Source organism: Trichechus manatus, unplaced genomic scaffold, assembly GCF_000243295.1.
Source record: "Trichechus manatus latirostris isolate Lorelei unplaced genomic scaffold, TriManLat1.0 scaffold00055, whole genome shotgun sequence".
NCBI classification, from domain to species: Eukaryota; Metazoa; Chordata; class Mammalia; order Sirenia; family Trichechidae; genus Trichechus; species Trichechus manatus.
In genome coordinates, this window is record NW_004443991.1 from 11,214,158 (window position 1) to 11,234,719 (window position 20,562).

At 39.1% G+C, this 20,562-nt stretch overlaps 1 protein-coding gene across 10 annotated transcripts in view; it reads right to left on the minus strand.

The window, feature by feature from the left end:
- The window catches only part of CD47 (CD47 molecule), a 107,107-nt gene that overhangs the window by 41,327 nt on the left and 45,218 nt on the right, over nucleotides 1-20,562 (minus strand). For 9 of the 10 annotated variants that reach the window (XR_002824393.1, XM_023732896.1, XM_023732898.1 and 6 more), the window contains one exon: nucleotides 3,671-3,760. The exons of the other annotated variant lie outside the window; for it this stretch is intronic. Coding sequence is in view for 8 of the 9 variants with exons in the window: in XM_023732896.1 (XP_023588664.1) it covers nucleotides 3,671-3,760 (90 nt within the window). In the remaining variant the exon portion in view is untranslated. The remainder of the gene's footprint in view (nucleotides 1-3,670; nucleotides 3,761-20,562) is intronic. 10 annotated transcript variants of the gene reach the window in all.

A 20,562-nucleotide genomic window follows, 5' to 3' on the forward strand; every position in this document is an offset into this window, starting at 1 on the left:
ATGTTTAACTACTATTATCCTCAAGATCAGAGTTCCCTGGGTAACGTGAACAGCTTGCTCTCAGCTATTAATAAAAGGGCTGGTGGTTCAAATCCCCCAGGGGATCCATGGAAGAAAGGCCTGGAGATCTGTTTCCATAAGATTACAGCCAAAAAAATCCTTTGGAGCATGGTTCTACTCTGAAGCACATGGGTAGTTGTCTTTGTTATCTAGTGCTGCTATAACAGAAATACCAAAAGTGGGAGGCTTCAACAAAGAGAAATTTATTCTCTCAAGTCTAGCAGGCCAGAAGTCCAAATTCAGGATGTCAGTTCTAGCGGAAGGCTTTCTCTCTGTCGGCTCTGGAGGAAGGTTTTTCTCGTCAGTCTTCCCCTGGACTAGGAGCTTCTCTGTGCAGAAACTCCGGTTCCAAAGGACACCTGCTCCCGGCACTGCTTTCTTGGTGGTATGAGGTCCCCAACTCTCTGCCTGCTTCCCTTTCCTTTTATCTCTTGTGAGATAAAAGGTGGTGCAGGCCACACCCCAAGGAAACTCCCTTTACATTGGAGCAGGGATGTGACCTGGTAAGGGTAGTGTTACAATCCCACCCTAATCCTCTTTATCATTAAATTATAATCACAAAATGGAGGACATCCACACAATACTAGGAATCATGGGCTAGCCAAATTGATACACACATTTTTGGGGGGATATAATTCAATCCATGACAGTGGTCATGAGCCATCACTGACTCAATGGCAATGAGTTTGGTTTTGGTTTTTCTATCCTCTACATCTTTAAGTGTGACTCTAGGCTGGGCAAGTTGAGTATATAGGTATCCCCTACACCACATGTACTTGTCCTAAGACAAGCCTATGTAAAAACGTCTACCAAAATGTTTCTTTAGGTTCATAAGCACCTTCCTGAAAATACAACCTGTAGAATAAATATAAAAAAGAACATTCAACTTCACTAACACAAAAATGAAAATTAAAGCAAGACTTTTTTTTCACCCATTAAAATAGCAAAGACTTTAGAATTATAACAATCTCAGGATTGTGAGCTGAGACAGGCATTCTCATCTGCAGTATGGTTAATACAGTGTTTCTGGAAAACATTTTGGCAGTATGCAGTAAGAGCCTTAAAATATCTCTGCCATTACCAATCTTACATATCTTTAGCTAAGTTACTTTCAGAGTATCAAAAAAAAAAAAGGAAACACACTTAATATCCATCAAGATAAGAGTAAGTAAATTATAGTACATCCATAAAAGTCAAACACAGGCAGCTATAAAAAGGTTTCTGAAGACATGAGGGAAAAATCAGGATGTGCAAGTACATAAGCTGAATGCATCCAATTATTTTTTTAAAAAGAGATAACAAAAATGAGTGAAAAAAAGACAGAAAGAGAAGCAGAAAATTAACTAAAATATGCCAGTAGTTTATTTCAAGGTTGTGGAACTATACATGATTTTTGTTTTTTCCCCATAACTTCCTGTATTGTATAAGGTGTTCTAAAGAATTACTTTTTTAATTCAGAAAAAAAAAAATCTTAATGCTTATTTTGTAAAAATATGGCTGAGAGTGAACAGATGGAACTAAATCAACCCTACTACTCATTCTTGGTTCATTCCACAAATAATAATGTCACTAACAATACTGTCATCATCAGCAAACTTGTATCAATCCAAATTCAACAAATCACACTACTGTGAAGTAACTCCCTACCCGAAACACATGCCTTAGCCCTTAAAGCCTGGGTTTGCCAGTACTGTTCAAGGCTTTCTCTAACATCAGTGAAGAACTGAATAGGTCTTGAATAACATTCTTTTTCTTGACATAAAAGGCATACTGAAATTCTAAGAGAACTTCCTAAAGAAGTCTAGATACTGTCTTCAAAGTAAGAGCTGTGAAATGTCTTGACAGTTGCCACTGTCAGTCCATTCTTTCCTCTTTCCTCCTTTTAGACAAAAGCTGCAGACATCTCTGAAATCCAAGAGCATTTCTAGGGAGTGCCTTACATTGAGGAAAGCCCTTAAAATACAGAATCAGTCATCTCCCTTCCATGTGCATACGCCACTGGAGATACACAGAGCCTAAAATTCTGAGTAAGATTCGTAAAATACATGAGACCAATCCACTACAATATCCAGCTTTCACTTTTCTAAAGGTTGCAAAATAAATGAATTCGCCATTATTCATTCCTTCAATGACTATTTCGATGTTTTGGGGCCCTGGTGGCACAGTGGTTAAGAGCTACAGCTGCTAACCAGAAGGTCAGCAGTTTGAATCCACCAGCTGCTCCTTGGAAAGGAGCTGTCCTACAGGGTTGCAATGAGTTGGAACTGACTCGACAGCAAAGGGTTTGGTTCTGGGTTTTAGCGAGACTAGGAATAAATCTTACATTTTAAAAGTCTAAAAATCTGTTATCTCACGACTTCACTAATTTAGTAAGTTTCCTTTACCAAACTGGTATGGAAATATGGTTGAGTATACACATTACCCAGAATGCACATTACCTGGTTGTGACGATTCTCTACTGTTGATGCTAAATCTGATGCAGCATCAACATCTGCCCTAAGAAGTTTGGTCACAGGATTGTTACAGCAAAGTGTGACCACAGAACGCAACTGTCCTGTGGCTGCTTCCTTAGAGGCGTTAGAACCACAGTAAGATGACAAAACATGGGCAAACAGGCGTTTTCATGGGTGAACACATGTATAGAGAGCAGCTCAAACTGGGGAAATACAGTGAGTGGAATCTTACTGTTGAAAAGCACAATGTCATTTCTTAATACTAATGTAGGCTGTGACTGTTTATCAAATAATGTGTATCAATGTTCTGAAACATTAAAATAGTACATGAGTTTAAAATACTGTAATTACCAGTATTCCCACTCTTCATTCTTACAAGGTGTCTTAGTTATCTAGTGCTGCTATAACAGAAATACCACAAGTGAATGGCTTTAACAAAGAGAAGTTTATTCTCTTACAGTGCAGTAGGCCAGAAGTCCAAATTCAGGGCGCCAGCTCCAGGAGAAGGCTTTCTCTGTTGGCTCGGGAGGAAGATCCTTGTCATCAATCTTCCCCTCGTCTAGGAGCTTCTAAGCACAGGGACCCCAGGTCCGAAAGACACGCTCTGCTCCTGGCACTACTTTCTTGGTGGTATGAGGTCCCCACGTCTCTCTGCTTGGCTTCTCTTTTATATCTCAAAAGAGACTGACTCAAGATACAACCCCATCTCATAGATTGAATCCTGCCTCATTAACATAACTGCCTCTAATTCTGCTTCATTAACCATCACAGAGGTTAGGATTTACAGCACACAGGAAAATCACATCAGATCACAAAATAGTGGACAACCACACAATACTGACAATCATGGCCTAACCAAGTTGACACACATTTTTGGGGTACATTTCAATCCATAACAGAAGGCAAAATAAATAAATAACAACCAGCTTCTAATGATTAAAAGTGAACTTTAGTAAAATATAAGTTAGCAAAATATGGGGGACAACATATACTTCAAGGAGAATATTAACATTAATAACCAAACTGCATATTCTTATTTATCACAATAGCATTCTTTTTAATACAACTCTTCTGTTAAATGAAGTATTCCACTAATATTGTCTCCAAGGAATAACCATTTCATCACTAAAGCATAAATAAAAAATAGAAGTACTTACTCACAACACCAAACTGTCCCCAGGATAACAGTATAGCCAAAACTGGGAAAATAATGATAAGAATATTTTCTTTTGGAGAAAACCATGAAACTGGGGAGAAAGAAGACAAAAATCACAATTAATATTTACTATGACCTCTTTAGCCCTGGTGGCACAGTGGTTAAAGTACTCAGCTGCTAAGCAAAAGGTTGGCGGTTCGAACCTACCAGCCACTCCTTAGGAGAAAGATGTGGCAGTCTGCTTCCATAAAATTTACAGCCTTGGAAACCCTATGTGGCAGTTCTACTCTGTCCTACAGGGTCACTACGAGTTGGAAATCAACTTGATGGCGATGGGTTTTTGGTTTTATAATCACTTTAAGTCCTGCTAATGAATGTTTTATAAGGAGCCCTGGTGGCACAATGGTTAGCTGCTCGGCTGCTAACAGAAAGGTCAACAGTTCAAACCCAGCATCTGGAAAAGACTTGGCAATCTGCTCCCATAAAGATTTACGGCTTTGGAAACCCTATAGAGCAGTTCTACTGCGTCCTTTAGGGTCACTATGAGTAAGAATCGACTTGACAGCACACAACAACAATGAATGTTTGATACCATATTTTATTGTGGAGATGGAAAATGAAAATAATTAAAGCTGTGACCTTAAAATAAACAGTATATTATACATGTAACTTACTAATGTAACAAAATTTATTCACGAAACATAATGCTACAGTTACATTTTCCCTTATCTATGCCCTTACTGGAAGAAGGTAGTATGAGGTAGTAACTGAAAACAGAGCTATGTGGTCACATTGCCTGGGTCTGAAACCCAGCTCTAATGAGCTATGTGACCCTGGACAATTTCTTAACATCTCTCTGGTCTTCAGAACAGAACAGTTGTTACTTGGGTATAACACAGCACCTACTCCTCAAAGGACAGCCGTCCCTGTTAACGAAGCTAATATACGCAGAGGGCTTAAAATGACACCTTGGCACTTACCAAGTGCTCAATAAACGTTAACCACAATTATTATTAATAGCAGCGGTCAATTTGGCAGATAGGTGGACAATACTAAAACCTTGTACTTGACTACAGTATGTGTTCTGCTGGATATTCATATGAGTACCATGTCAAGAATTTAAAGTAACAATGAAGTCTTCCTATAAAGACTGACTCAGGGAACCTAGGTGAGGAAGCTGTATGACCGGGTACTAAGACCAAGACAGATGTGAGCCCGGCCTTTTCTCAAACTTACTCTGAAAGGCATATTCATGAATAATTAGGCTTCAAGAAGACTGCTGACCTGTAAAGTAACATGAGAGCCCTTAGGTATTAAGGAAGCGAACATCAGGTGGGTCATGTGTTACCTACACAATGAAAATACATCCACACCTCATATATAAGGGAAACTGTGATACTAAGACTTCAAATAATATTTGTTGAGAACCTTAAAAAATTAAGTCTAATTGCATCTTGTAAACCTTTAAGATCATAACTTTACCTATGAAATTTCTAACAATTAAGTTGAGAAAATGCACTGAAAACATTTCAAAGTTTGCATGGACAGCGAGGATTTACTCTCTGAAGAGCACCTCTGAATAGTACCTGGAGCAAATGTTAGTGTGCCTCTGAAATCAACTCTGGTCGAATCCACGCTGCTCTGTCCCTCAGTACCAGAGTGTGTGGAAGCTGTGGGCTCTCACATCATAACGATAGCCACGTACTTCTGTGCTCCGCTTACAATGTTAAACCCTGGGAAAATGCTCACACTAATCCCCAGCATATATCAACATGCTGTAAGTTCTATCTTAGAGATACTAGCTTCTCAGAGCCTAGGATTTTGCCCTATACGCAGCAGAGTCTCGATACGTTTGCTGTTGAAGGTTACAACAGTTATAAGATAGTTCAGGGAGCGAATGGAAAATGGTTTTTGGATGCTCTTATGGTTGGTGATTTCTACAAAGAGATGGATGTTTTCACATATTACGTGAATCAATACCTTAATTTCCAACTGCATAACTGAGCATCTTCCTATACCAAAGAAAGCCCAACTCAATTCATTCTAAAATACTGCCAGGAAAAAATCTGTGTGAATTGTGCTTAGGTTTTCACATTTAATCCCAAAAGGTTCTGGTAAAGAGCTATGATATAATGAACATGCTTAGTTAATTTTTTCCTACTTACTTCCTCTAATATTTTGTATTTTCTTTTGAACTAGAAAGGTTATAAAAGCCTGCAGTAAAAATTCAAACGACAGAGAAATGTATGTGACTAAAGTGAACAGCCTTTAAAATCCTAGTCTCTGGAAAAAAATACAGTACAAAGTATTTGTTTTATCCTACTCATTTACTAAATAAACTTTTAACTTAAGGGATTACTGCATACTTTCCTGCAATCTGCTCCTCTCAAGATATTCTGTTAAATATATACTGGTCATATTTACGCGTTGGTGAATACAGCTGTACCTCATTCTTTCCATGATGCTTGTACTCCATTTTATAGAAACACCGTAATTTAAGAAACTGCCAATTAATGGATTCTTTGGTTATTTCCCATTTTTATCAGCAATCTGGTAATGAACATCAGTGGAAATAAATCACTGCCACTGCAAACCTATGTATTTCTATAAGCTAAATCCATAGAAGTAAAACGAAGTTAAGGAATGCACGTTACAAATTTTAATAGATAATGCCAAAGTGCATTCCTTAAAGATTGTACCAACTTACACTTGAACCAACAGTATACAAGAGTGCCTGTTTTACCACATCCTGGGTGACACAGAGTATTACTGATCTTTTAAATCTTTAATTTACTGTATTTGAAAAAAAATTTTTTCTTTAGTAGATGACTATGTTCATACACTTCAGTTGGGTTGGGGGGAGCAGGAAATGCAAAGTGAAAGAATGTAGAGATATTAGTGCAGTATCTAACAATTCCTTTTATCCATTTGAAATTAAGCATAAACCAGCAAATGAACAAGGGTTAAGAACTTAAGGAGAAGTCTATATTGAGAGACTATAATGCAGCCTGAGTGGGTGAAATGCAAACACAAAATTATAGTTGTATCAGAATGATGAAAATTCTTATTTATAAAGTAAATATGAAATAACATTAAAATTCAATACTGAATTGTATAGGGAAATATATTTTACATATGAAATTAAGCTTATTTTTTAAAGTAGATAATAACTGGATAGTTAATTAAAATATATTTTTCTCTTAAATCTTCCTCTTCTTTAAAATAAAACTTTCTAAACTTAAAATGATGCTTCATCTTACATTAAGAAAAATGAGTTTATCCAAAAATGATGCTACAATTTGCTCAATATTTCAATTTATTACAATATAAATCTGCTATGTACATTATCTGACATTAACACTTCTATTAAAAAAAAAATCACTCCAGAGATAGTGTTTGTTGCAAGAAACATTATTTTCCTCCTTTTTTTTTGGGGGGGGGAAAGGGGGGCAGAGGGAGACAGTATCAGTAACACTAGAAGATTAAGGAACTGCTGTTTTGGTAATTTATCTGACAAAATCTTTCATGATGTCCATATGGACAAAAATGGGGAAATATGAGCAAGATGGCAGGAGAGCTATGTAGCTGATTGAATAGCAAAACCTTTTAAAGAGGGTTAATGAATCATTCTCAATCTGGAGAGTGGTCTTCAATAATATGGCCGAGTGCCTTCTTCTGTAACAATATTATTAATAACTTGAATATTTCAAGGGCACACTTATCAAGTTTGTGGATAACTCAAAGTTAGGGTGGAATAGTGAAAGAGATGTAAGACAAAATTAAAATTCAAAACAATTTCAGTAAATTTATCAGTTATAAAATGGCAAGAAAATGGGAAAAATCTGCATGTACAAGAATAGGGAAATGGTAAGAGAAGTTTTGGCAGATTTACACAATACCAAAAACCTGTTGCCATCAAGTTGATTGTGACTCATAGCTACTTTACAGGACAGAGGAGAACTGCCCCATAAGGTTTCCAAGGAGCAGCTGGTGGATTCAAACTGTTGACCTTTTGGTTAGCAGCCATAGCTCTTAAAAACTGTGCCACCAAAGCCCCAATAATAATAGCCAACATTTACTGAGTGTTTATGGAATATCAGGTACGTGTTAAGCTCTTTGCATGCATTAACTCATCGAATTCTCACAAATATTGTATGAGGGGGTTTTAACCCTTCATTGTAGTTCAAGAAATTAAAGCACAGAGAAGTAAGTAACTTGCCCAAAGTCCTAGTCTTTAAGAAAAGAAAGTGGAAGGGAATATTACTTATCTAATAAACACTATGCTTTACATGACTTCAGTGATACGAAAACTTCTACAAAAAAAAATCAGTGGACAATCTACAATACAGTATGTATAATAAGATGCCAATATTTTTTGAAAAGCTGCATTTTCTCAAGATTAATAAAATTATATGTCAAAATAAAAACAGGAGCTCTTTCATGGTGGTAGAATTTGAGAGGTTTTAATTATCTTCTGTGTGGAGCTCCTTATCTATAATGAAAAGGTATTACTTTTGTAACCAGAACAAAACAAAATCCAGTTAAAAGAAAATGGCCATTGTGGAGGGTTTTATATGAAACCAATAAGCTGACATTTCACAAAGACAAATATAAAATCCTACACATAAATTAAAAACATGAGATTCCCGCATCAGAGGGAGGTTCGTCTTGAAAGCAGTTTACCAAATCAGTAAGTCCTAGGGGTTTAAATTGATCCTGTGTTCAAGATGAGCTGACAATGAAAGTTGTTCCACTGGCCTCCCCGTCTCCCCCTATAGAACAAAACAATGTTAGGATATATTAACAGAAATCTATTAAAAAAATAAAAGAATTAAACCCTAGTCTAAGCACTCACTTTTCACATATTCCACAAATATTTATTGAAAGCCCACCATAGGTCAAGTACTTTTCTAAGCACTTAAAGTTCCAGCAGTAAACAAGGAAGCTGAGGAAAGGCCTCTGGACAGAAGAACTGGAGCTGAGCCTTGGATGTGAATGAGTCTGCCATGTGAACACAGGGAAGAAGAGAGGCCAAAGGAACAGCAAGCTCAAGGAACCAACTGATGGAATTTAGTTGATACAACATGAGATGGGAAGAGTTTGCTGGGGCAAGATCATGTTGGGTATGGACAGAATGTTAAGAGTTTGGATTGCATTCAAGTGACTGGAGAACTTCTTGGAGAAAAAAAATAATCTGATTTATTTAAAATCTTCTTTGGCAGCTATATGGAAAATGGATTACAGAGAAGCAAGACCTGTCAAAAAGTTGCTGCAGCACTCTGAGTGAGAAATGATAGTGGCTTTCACCAAGGTGGCAGCAGGGAGGCAGAAGGATGTGGCTCACAGAAGAGGTCCTGAGTTCAGTCTGACTTACCACACTTAACAACGTAACAGGGTCTTGTTCCAAAGGAACGATGAGCAAAGGCTGAAAGAACTGGGAATATCTACCCTAGGGAAGAGAAAACTTGAGGAAATACTATAACCCTCCCAGTAAGAGAGAAATTGCAGGGTAGCAAGTTTTGGTTTGACTTAAGGAAGAACTGGTATCATATGACAACAGAACAAGTTACTCTGGGAATTAAGAGTGTCTCAACATGCCAAACATTTACATGAAATTTGAATGACCAACTACCTGGGGACAACTAGAAGTTATTCTTGCATTAGATGGGCAAGATAGACTAGATGACTCCAAAAGTCTATGCAGAAATAATAAGAGAGTAAGAAGCATTTCAATGACAGGAAGGGAATGGCATTATAAAACAAGAAATATTATTATTTAAGTGATTCTTAAAATCACACTTCACGCACTCTCCCCCCTCAGATCCTACCTCAAGATTTTAATATTACCTCTTCATGAACATGAATGTGTTACCTCTCTCTAATTTGTTATGGTGGACAAAGTTTGAGGATCACTGCACTGAACACTCAAGAACCAATTCAAATGGTGAAAAACTCTTATATGCCCATTAAGCCACTGATTTGTTAAGGCAATATTGTCAGATGACTTTTTAACTCCTGAGTTTCCCCGAGAGGAGAATGGGACAAGGTATTTCTCTAAGGATATTTCAGCTCTGAATTTCCACAGTGCTAAGAAAATAAATTATGCTTAAATTGGACTAAGAATAGTATCAGATATTTTTCCATTCTGAAGTAAGAAGGGAAATCCACAGGCATCCACACCCTTACTTCAGCTATGGCTGATAGCTTTGACCATTATGCTCCCTCAATTCCTTCTCCCAGGAGGATAAACTTACAAGTGGAAAGACAGATAATATTATGATGGTGTGGCCTACGAGTGAGTGTTCAAATTTTACTTCCAAGTCTAAATATTATTAAAACTCAGGACCTCGTTTCTCCACCACTACGTACAAAGAGACAACCTAAAAAAGTGGAAACCATTCAAATCAGCTAAGCACGTTTCTCCCTCAAGTAGACATATGCAAACCTCCACACACAGAGATTACAGTTCCTACCAAAGAAGATCAAACTGCAACCTGCAACACTAAAATTCAAATCAAATTTTTATTACATGTTTCAAGGTTGTGATAGATTTTTTGATGTCTCAATTTGGCTAGGCTATAGACCCATTATTTAACCAAACCGAGAATTCTAAGATGGCCCACCAAAATCTCTGCTCCCTGATGTATATGCCTTATACAATTCCCTCCCATCCTGTTCTCCATGGGTGAGACTGAGCATGATGGATTTCACTCCCATGATTACATCAAACAGCGAAAGGGATTTTACTGATGTAATTAAGCTCATAAATCAGTTGACTTTAAAAAAGGGACACTTTCCTTGAGGGGTGGCGGGGGGTTTGGTATACTGAAGTGAGCCCTTAAAAGGGACTGGGGGAGGTGAAGCCAAGATGGTAGATTAGTTAGATGCATCTTACTGTTCCCTTACAACAAAGACCCAAAAAACTAAGTGAAACAAATGCAGACAACAATCCTGGAACCTTGAACATCAAAAACAAAGAATAAAGAATTGAATCAAACACTGAACAGACACAGCAAGTGAGGAGTGACATGAAATGGCAGGCTCTACCAACCGCCCTGGCTCAACGTGGCCATCTTAAGACAATGCCAGAAGTGACCTGGAGGAAGAACACATTGAGGCAATGCCATGGCAGTCCCTTAGGAGACAAACTATGTAGACATACTTGGAAAGAACTAAGAGCAGGGAGAGAGCCGAGATCCAGAACCAGATACCCACAAGATCCCTGACCTCAGGGGTGAGTGGCACACACGAGGCGACGGAGACGTAGAGTGGCAGCCCCACCCCCTACACATGCTCATGAATAGGTCCTAACTGCTGGCTGCAGTCGGTGTGAAGGGCCTAGGCACCCATATCCGCTAACTGGAGAAGTACACTCCCCTTACTCCCACCCTCGTGATACGAAGCGGCGGGGAACTCCATACCCAGGACATCTCGTCTGACCAGGGACCATAACATGAGCCCCACCCCCCAAGCCCCATCTACCATGCCCCTCTGCCTGCCTGATTAACGGCAGAAGGCACGGTCCCTTGTGCATGTCTACCTGCCACTCATGACCCCCCTCCAGGGCTTGTGGAGCGGTGCACACTACGCGCACCCATGCCTGTGCCTGCCCTATGCCAGTGCCCAGCCTGGCCAGGCTACAGGCAGTGGAAGTGAAACTGCATGCATGACCCCCGCTGCTCCCTCTCCCCTCCCCCCATCCAATGAGAGACCCAGGTAGCACGACCCTGTGCACATCTGCCTGTCACTAACCCCACCTCTGCCACCTGGCAAGAAGTGCCAGCATCACAATCTTGCATGAGCCCACCGGTTGCTCCCTCTTGCATACCCCTGCCTAATGTCAGACACTGGCATCGAGGCTATGCGTGTGCCCACCCGTGACTCCCTGCCCCTCCACCCACTAGGCAAGAGGCATCAGCGGCGTGTCCGTGCATGTGCCCACCGCTCACTCCCACCCAACGAGAGGTGTAGGCGGTGCAACCCCGCACGCATCTGCCCATTTGTCCCCCCGCACCCTAAGCCTGGAGAGAGGTGCATGTATCATGATGATAAACACACCTGCCTCCCCCCACTGGTGAAAAGCACCGGTGGCATGACTGTGTAAGTGCCCACCCGCTGCTCCCTCCCCCCTCTCCTTGCCCAGTGAGAGGCACAGAGGACACGACTGCACACATACACCTGTCTGCTGCTTCCCCCCTCCCCTCACACGGTGTGAAGTAGAGCCAGCGTGACCATGCCGATGCCCAGTTGCCACGCCCCCCCAGCAAGTGATGATGACCATGCTCCCACTCGTACAACACTCGCTTCACCCACTCAGCGTGGACCACTTCCCACTCCCACACGACCAGATCAATGCCAGATGGTGGCCAACCCCCGCCCAGACCATCCTCAGCTGTCCAGCAACACCAGTGAACACAGATCCATGCTCACACATCTAGCCACTGCCACACCCACTGGGAAGCAGGTGTCAAGCACTCAAAAGTGGCCAGACAACCAACCACAGCAGCACGCCAGCACCTCCTGCCCAGATACACCAGAACAAAACAAAAAATCAGGATGCAGCAAACAAACATACAATTAATAAATAAACGTAATAATACTTCAATGCCCTGGAGACAAGAGACAGTATCAAATCACCTGAAGAAGCAGGACAAGATGGTTCAAACAAAGGACCAAAATGAAGAACCTGAAAATCTCCCTGAGGAAAAAGAGGTAATCAAACTACAGTATAAGGAATTCAAAAGATTTATATACAGTGCCCACCAAGAAATCAACAATGAGATCAGGGAAAACAGACAAAACCAAGGAAAACACAGACAGAACACTGGGAGAATTCAGAAAAACAATACAAGAACAAAATGACTAGACAATAAGAAATCGTACAAAAACAGCAATCAGAAATGTGGAAGATTAACAATAAATCTCAGAAATAAATAACTCAATGAAAGAACACAAGAGTACAACTGAAGCAATGAAAGACTGAATCACCAAAACAGAGGACAAATTCCTCAGCATTAACTTGTTTGAGAAACAATCAGTAAAAAGAGCAAAGAAAAATGAAGAAAACCTAAGAGTTACATGTGATACTATCAAAAATATTCTACACGTGACTGGAATCCCAGAACAAGAAGAGAATAAGAAGCACAGAGAAAATATCTGAAGGTTTGCCGGCAGAAAAATTCCCTACTATCATGAAAGACAAGAAGATATTCACTCAAAAAGCAGAATGAACCCCATACAGGATAGACCTCAAAAAAAATCACCAAGATGTATTATAATCAAACTCTCCAAAACCAAACCAAGAAAGGCTCCTGAGAGCAGCTGGGGAAAAATGAAAGATCATCTACAAAGTGGGAACCAATAAGAATAAGCTCTGACTTCTCAGCAGAAACCATGCATGCAAGAAGACAAAGGGATGAAATATATAAAATCCTGAAAGAAAAAAACTGCCAACCAAAAATTATATAGCCAGCAAAATTGTTCCTCAAATATGAACATGAAATTAGGACATTTTTAGATAAACAGAAATTAAGAGAATTTGTAAAAACCAGACCAACCTTACAAGAAAAATTAAAGAGAGTCCTATGGACACATAGTTAACAACATAGGACAATAACCTGAGATTAAGACATACAACACCATCAGCTAAACACCAACCCAAATAAAGAACTCTCAAAGACAAAATAATGCTATAAGACTGAAAACAAGAAACCAGAAACATCAATTTGTAAATAAGAACTTCAAAACAAAAAAGGGAGAATAAAAGGTGTAGTTACAGAACTTCCATATGGAGAGAAGGCAAGGCGATAACAAGAAATAAAAGACTGCAAACTTTAACTTAGAAAGACAAACGTGAATCTTAGGATAACCACTAAGAAAATTAACAAACCTATTTATAAAAATAGAAGAAAAACCATAAAGATTCAGTAAACAAAAAAACAACGAAGGAAATGAAAAGAAAATCCACTAACAAAAAAAACTCAGAACAAAAAACAAACTGGGACAAATAAACCATCAACACCACACACACACACACACAAAAAAAAAGAAAAGCAGAAGAAAAAGATAGCAAGAATCTCGTAACTATCGATAATCACATTGAATGTTAACGGCCTAAACGTACCAGCAAAAAGACAGAATGGTAGAACAGATTAAAAAAACACAAGTCATCAATATGCTGTCTACAAGAAACACATCTTAGACACAAAGACATAAATAAATTAAAATTTAAAGGATAGAAAAAAACATATCAAACAATAACCAAAAAAACAGAAGAGTGGCAATATTAATCTCTGAAAAAATAGGCTTTAAGGCAAAATCCACCATAAAAGACAAGGAAGGACATTATATAATGATTAAACAGTCAATTCACCAAGGGACTAAACCATAATAAATATATATAGCCACGCTGACAGGGCTCCAAAATACATACCCTCTCAACTGCACTGAAAAGAGAAACTGACAATTCTACAGTAATAGGAGATTTTAACACACCACTTTTGATGAAAGACAGAACAAACAGGAAAAAACTCAGCAAACATACAGAAGATCCAAATACCAAAATAAACCAACTCATCCTCACAGACATACACAACACTCCAGCCAACAACAGCAAGGTACACATTTTTTTCCAATGCACATGGAACATTCTCCAGAATAGATCACATTTTAAACGACAAAGTAAGCCTCAATAAATTAAAAATATAGAAATAATACAAAAAATTTTCTTTGAACACACTATAAATGTAGAAATTGATAACAGGAGTGAGGAAAAATAAACACATGGAAACTGAACAACATCTTGCTTAAAAACCACTGGCTAATAGAAGAAATCAAAGATGAAATAAAAAAAGAGGTAGAATCAAATGAGAATGAAAACACAACATATCAAAACCTTTGGGACACAGCAAAAGCAGTACTAAAGAAAAATGTATAGCTATAAACTCACACATCAAAAAAGAAGGGCAAAAATCAAAGCATTAACCCTACAACTTGAACAAACAGAAACAGAACAGCAAAAAGAAGCCTACAGTCACCAGAAGAAAGGAAATAAAGATTAGAGCAGAAATAAATGAAACAGAAAAACAGTATTATCAATAAAACTAGAAGCTGGTTCTTTGAAAGGATTAATCAAATAGACAAACCACTGGCCAAAGTAACAAAAGAAAAATAAGAGAGAAAGCAAATAATCCAAATAAAAAAATGAGACGAAAGACATTACAACAGACCCAAGAGAAATAAAAAGGATCATAAATAAATACTATGAAAAACTGTACTCCAACAAATTTGAAAACCTAGATGAAACAGACAAATTTCTAGAAACACACATCTATCTAAACTAACACAAATTGAAGTAGAAATTCTGACCACACCCATAACGAAAGAAGAAACTGATGAGGTAATAAAAAAAACTCCCAACAACAACAACAAAAAGCCCTGGCCCAGACGGCTTCACTGGAGAACTCTACCAAACATTCAGAGAAGAGATACTATTCAAACTATTTCAGCACACAGAAAAGAAATACTCCCAAATTCATTTTATGAAGCCAGCATAACCCTGATACCAAAGCCAGGCAAAGACACCACCAAAAAAGAAAATTACAGACTGTCATGGATTGAATTATGTCCCCCCAAAAATGTGTGTATCAATTTGGCTGGGCCATGATTCCTGGTATTGTGTGATTTTTCTGTATGCTTATATCCTGCCTCTATGATGTTAATGAGGGAGGATGGATGGCAACTGTGTTAGTAAGGCAGGACTCAATCTACAAGATTGGATTGTGTCCTGAGGCAATCTCTTGAGACATAAAAGACAGAAGGAACAGTGAGACAGGGGGACCTCATACCACCAAGAAAGCAGTGTTGGGAGCACAGCATGTTCTTTTGACCTGGGGTCCCTGTACCGAGAAGCTCCTAGTCCAGGGGAACATTGATGAGAAAGCCAACAGAGAAAGAAAGCCTTCTCCCGGAGCTGAAACCCTGAATTTGGACTTTTAGCCTACTTTACTGTGCAGAAGTAAACTTCTCTCCAATAAAAACATCCACTTGTGGTATTTCTGTTATAGCAGCACTAGATGACTAAGAAACAGACCAATATCCCTCATGAATATAAATCTAAAAATTCTCAATAAAATTTTAGCTAATAGAATTCAATAACGTATCAAAAAACAATACGTCATCACCAAGTGGGATTCATACCAAGTACTCAAGGATGGTTCAATATTAGAAAACCAATCAGTGTAATCCACCACATAAAGAAAACAAAAGAAAACAACCACATGATCATCTCCACTGATGAAGAAAAGGCACTGATAAAGTTCAACACCCATTCCTATAAAAACTCTCAGCAAAATAAGAATAAAAGGGAAATTCCTCAATATAATAAAGTGCGTTTATACAAAACCAACAGCCAATATTGTTCTCAACCAAGAGAGACTGAAAACATCTCCCTTGAAAATGGGAACTATATAAGGATTTCCTTTATCACCACTCCTATTCAACATTATACTGGAAGTCCTAGCTACAGCAATTAGGCCAAAAAAAAAAAAAAAGGAAATACAGGGTATTCTAATTGGTGAAGAAGAAGTAAAACTATCTTTAGTCACAGACGATATGATCTTATACATAGAAAATCTCAAGGCTCCACAAAAAAGCTACTGGAACTAACAGAAGGATTCAGGAAAGTGGCAGGATACAAGATCAACATACAAAAATCACTCAGATTCCTCTACACCAACAAAGTGAACTTCAACAAGGAAAATCAGGAAAACAGTACCAGTTACAATAGCTTCCCCCCCCAAAAAAACTACTTAGGAATAAATTCAATCAGGTATGTAAAAGACTTATAAAAAGAGAACTATGAAACACTACTGTTTAAGAAACCAAAAGAGATCTATATAAACGGAAAAACATACCATGCTCATGGACAAGAAAACTTGACACTGTGAAACTGTCAATATTATCTAAAGCAATCTACAGATATAACACAGTTCCAATCCAAATTCCAACATGATTCTTTAACGAGATGAAAAAACTAATAACAAACTTTACATGCAAGAGAAAGAGGCCATGGATAAGTAAAACAGTATTCAAGAATAACAAAGTAGGAGGCCTTCCACTTCCTGATGTCAGAATCTACTACATGGCAACAGTAGTAAAACCAGCCTGGTACTGGTACAATGACAGACACACAGACCAGCGAAACAGAATTGAGAACCCAGATGTAAATCCATCCACCTATGGATAGCTGATCTTCAACAAAAGGCCAAAGTCCATTAAATAGGTAAGAGACAGTCTCACAAATTGTGCTGGTAAAACTGGATATCCATCTGTCGAAAAATGAGACAGGACCCACATCTTACACCATAACACAAAAACTAAATCAAAATGGATCAAAGACCTAAATACAAAATCTACAACCTTAAAGATCATGGGAGAAAAAACAGGGATAACCTACTACATGCCATAAATGTCATAAACAGAACCCTATACGTCATAAACAGTATGCCAACCATAACTAAAAATGTACAAACAGCAAAAGATAAACTAGGTGAGGAGGATCTCCTAAAAATTAAACAGCTATGCTTATCAAAAGACTTCTCCAAAAGAGTGAAAAGAGAACCTAGAGACTGGGAAAAAATTTTCTGCTAGAACACATCTGACAAGGGATTAATCTCTAAAATACAAACTTCAACACCTCAACAAAAAACCAAACAATACAATTGAAAACGGGCAAAGGACATGAATAGATACTTCGCCAAAGACATTCAGGTGGCTAATAAACACATAAAGAAATCCTTGAAATTATTACCCATTAAAAAAAAAAACAAAAAACAACCAGTGTCATCGAGTCAATTCCAAATCCTAGAGCAGAACTGTCCCAAAGGGTTTCCAAGGAGCAGCCGGTGGATTCCAACTGTCGACCTTTTGGTTAGCATCTGTAATTCTTCATCAGCTCGTTAGAGAGATGCAAACTAAAACTACAATAAGGAGAAACTTCCAGTCAACATGGTGATATAGACAGAGGCACCATACTGTCCCTCCACAGATAAGACCCGGAAAACTAAGTCAAACAGAGACAAACGTCAATCCTGAAACCCTAAGCATCAAATGAAAAAATAAAGAATTCAGCCAAACACCAAATAGAATAAGAAACTCACAGAGAACAGAGAACAAGGAAAGATACGTGCAGAGGTCTCCCATCTACTAACATAGCACAGATTTGCCATCTTGGACTTCTATTGGAGACTGGTGTACCGGGAGTATGGGAAAGCAGCTTCACGGAGCTTCCAGCAGGAAGAACAACAACCAGTAACCAGCGATATACGCTTTCCCACCCCCCTACCCTTCTTCACCCGAACTCAACCTCCTCTAGTTCCTGTGGCCACAGTCTCTTGGCTGGGAGGCACCAGCTTCAGTCCTGTGCTGCTTGGATTCCACTTGCCAACACTGGCCGGCTCCCTGAGTGCCACTTGTTTGTTGCTGGTGTGGCTTTTTTCTGCTTCTTTTGGTTTCTTCCATACCTCTCAACACCTACCCCTCCTTTCTCTCAAATATCTGGCTCCATGTACCATCTTTGCTTCTTACTGAAAGACTGTGAAATGCCACTTTCAGTGAAACTGCTTTTTCCTCAAGCAGGTGGGATCCCCAGGGCTTTTTTTTGCCTCTTTACTTTGATTTGTTCTGTTTTGATTCGTTTGTTTGTTTTCTTTTTCTTTCCTCGGCTGGGAAGCCCCTTCTAGCCAGGCTGCACTGCGTGGCTTGGGAGCTACTTCCTTAGTCTGCGCAGGTGCACGATGGGATGGATCCCTGGGAGCATTTCTTTCTTTGTTTTTTCTTTTTCCCTTTTTGTCATTTTTCATTTTTCAGTTTCTCGTCTCTCCATTCTTACTTTCTCTTCCTGTCTACTGACTACTCAGCACTGTGTGACACCTCCACCCCTTCTAGCCAGGCTGTCCTTCACCGCCTGGGAACCACTTCCCAAATCTTCACAGCCACACTGGTGGGAACAATGGGAGCTTTTTTTCTTTTCTTATTTATTTTTCTTTTTACCCTTTTTCTTTCTTTTTCATTTTTTCCCCTCCATTTCTCAGTCTCTCATCTCTCCACTCCAATGGCAAGTTCCCTTAGCACTCTCTTCTGTTTGTTTTTTGTACCTGTTTCTCCTCTCTCCCCTCTTTCCCATACCCATGTTAACTCCACACATCACAATCTCACCCCTCCTTCCTGCCTACCTGCACCATGCACTGAACATCACACCCTCGAGGAGCACCAGTACAGTCCACAAGAACCTGCCCTGCACTGACTGTGGCCTGTCCTGTTGGCCCTAGTATGTGCCACAAACAACCCATTCCAGCAACTACCCTTCAGCTAGATCTGCCCTGCTGTACCGTACGTGAATGACCCTGCCCATTGGAGAAGGATGTGAAAAGTACTGCACCTAAAGACGACTAAACAACAAAGAAAGAACAGCTCGCATGCTCAGACATAACCAAATAAAAAGCACGATGAAACAAATCTACAGTCAATAAACAAGGAAACAACTACTGAATGTCCCAAAGACAGCAGACAATATCAAAACATATACAAAAACAGGACAGGATGGTTGCAGTAAGCATCCGAAATAACACATAAAATGACATTCCAAAAGAAGAAAAGGCACTAGAACTACCTGATAGGGAATTCAAATCTCTAATATTCAGAGCTATCCAAGAGTTGAAGCAAAAAGTTGACAAAAATCAAGAAAAAACAACCAAATTCATGGAAGAGGAAAACAAAAAAATGGAAACTACAGACAGAAAATGGAAGAATTCAGGAAAATAATATATGAACAAAAGACCAAAATAAATTCACAACTAGAAATCATACAAAAACAGTAACTAGAAATCCAAAAGATAAATAAGATTTCAAAACAGGACAGTGTCATAGAAGGGCTGAGGAGCAGGTCTGAAACGATGGAAGACAGGATTTGTGTAATTGAAGACAACCACTTGGATACAACTCTGAAGAAAAATCAGAAAAAAGAACAAAGAAAAATGAAGAGACCCTGAGAATTATGTGGGATACAATCAAAAGCAAAAATCTGGGAGTGATCGGAGCTCCAGAACAGGGGGAGAAAACAGAAAACACAGAGAGGATCACTGAAGAACTGCTGACAGAAAACTTCCCCAATATCAGAAAAGACTGAAAAGCTGACCATCCAAGAAGCTCAACAAACCCCACATAGGATAGAGCCCAAAAGAAAATCACCAAGGATTATCATAATCACACTCACTAAAACCAAAGAAAAGAATCCTGAGAGCAGCTCGAAAAAACAAAAAGTCACATACAGAGGAGAAACAATAAGACTAAGCTCGAATTATTCAGCAGAAACCATGCAGGCGAGAAGGCTATGGGATAACACATATAAATCTTTGAAAGGAGTTCTGGCAAAATGGCGCTCTAGGCAGAAGCACCACGCCGTCCCTCCACAGCAAAGATCCGAAAAACTAAGCCAAACAGAGAATACAACAATCCTGAAATCCTAAAACATCAAATGAAGAGATAAAGAACTCAGCCAAGCACCAAATGGAGTGAGAAAACTGACAGAGAAAGGAGAGTGAGGAGAGATTCATGCAGAGGTCCCCTACCAGTTAATGCAGCGCGGATCCACCATCTTGGACTCCTATTGGAGACCAGCAAATGGGGGTACAAGAAAGCAGCCTCACGGAGCGTCCAGCGGGAGACAAAACAACCAAAGAGGGACGAAACAAACAAATCAACAATCAATAAACGAGAAAAATAACTACTGAATGCCCCGAAAACAGCAGACAATATCAAAACATTTACAAAAACAGGACAGGATGGTTCCAGTAGGCGTCCAAAATAAAACACCAGATGACTCTCCTGTGGAAG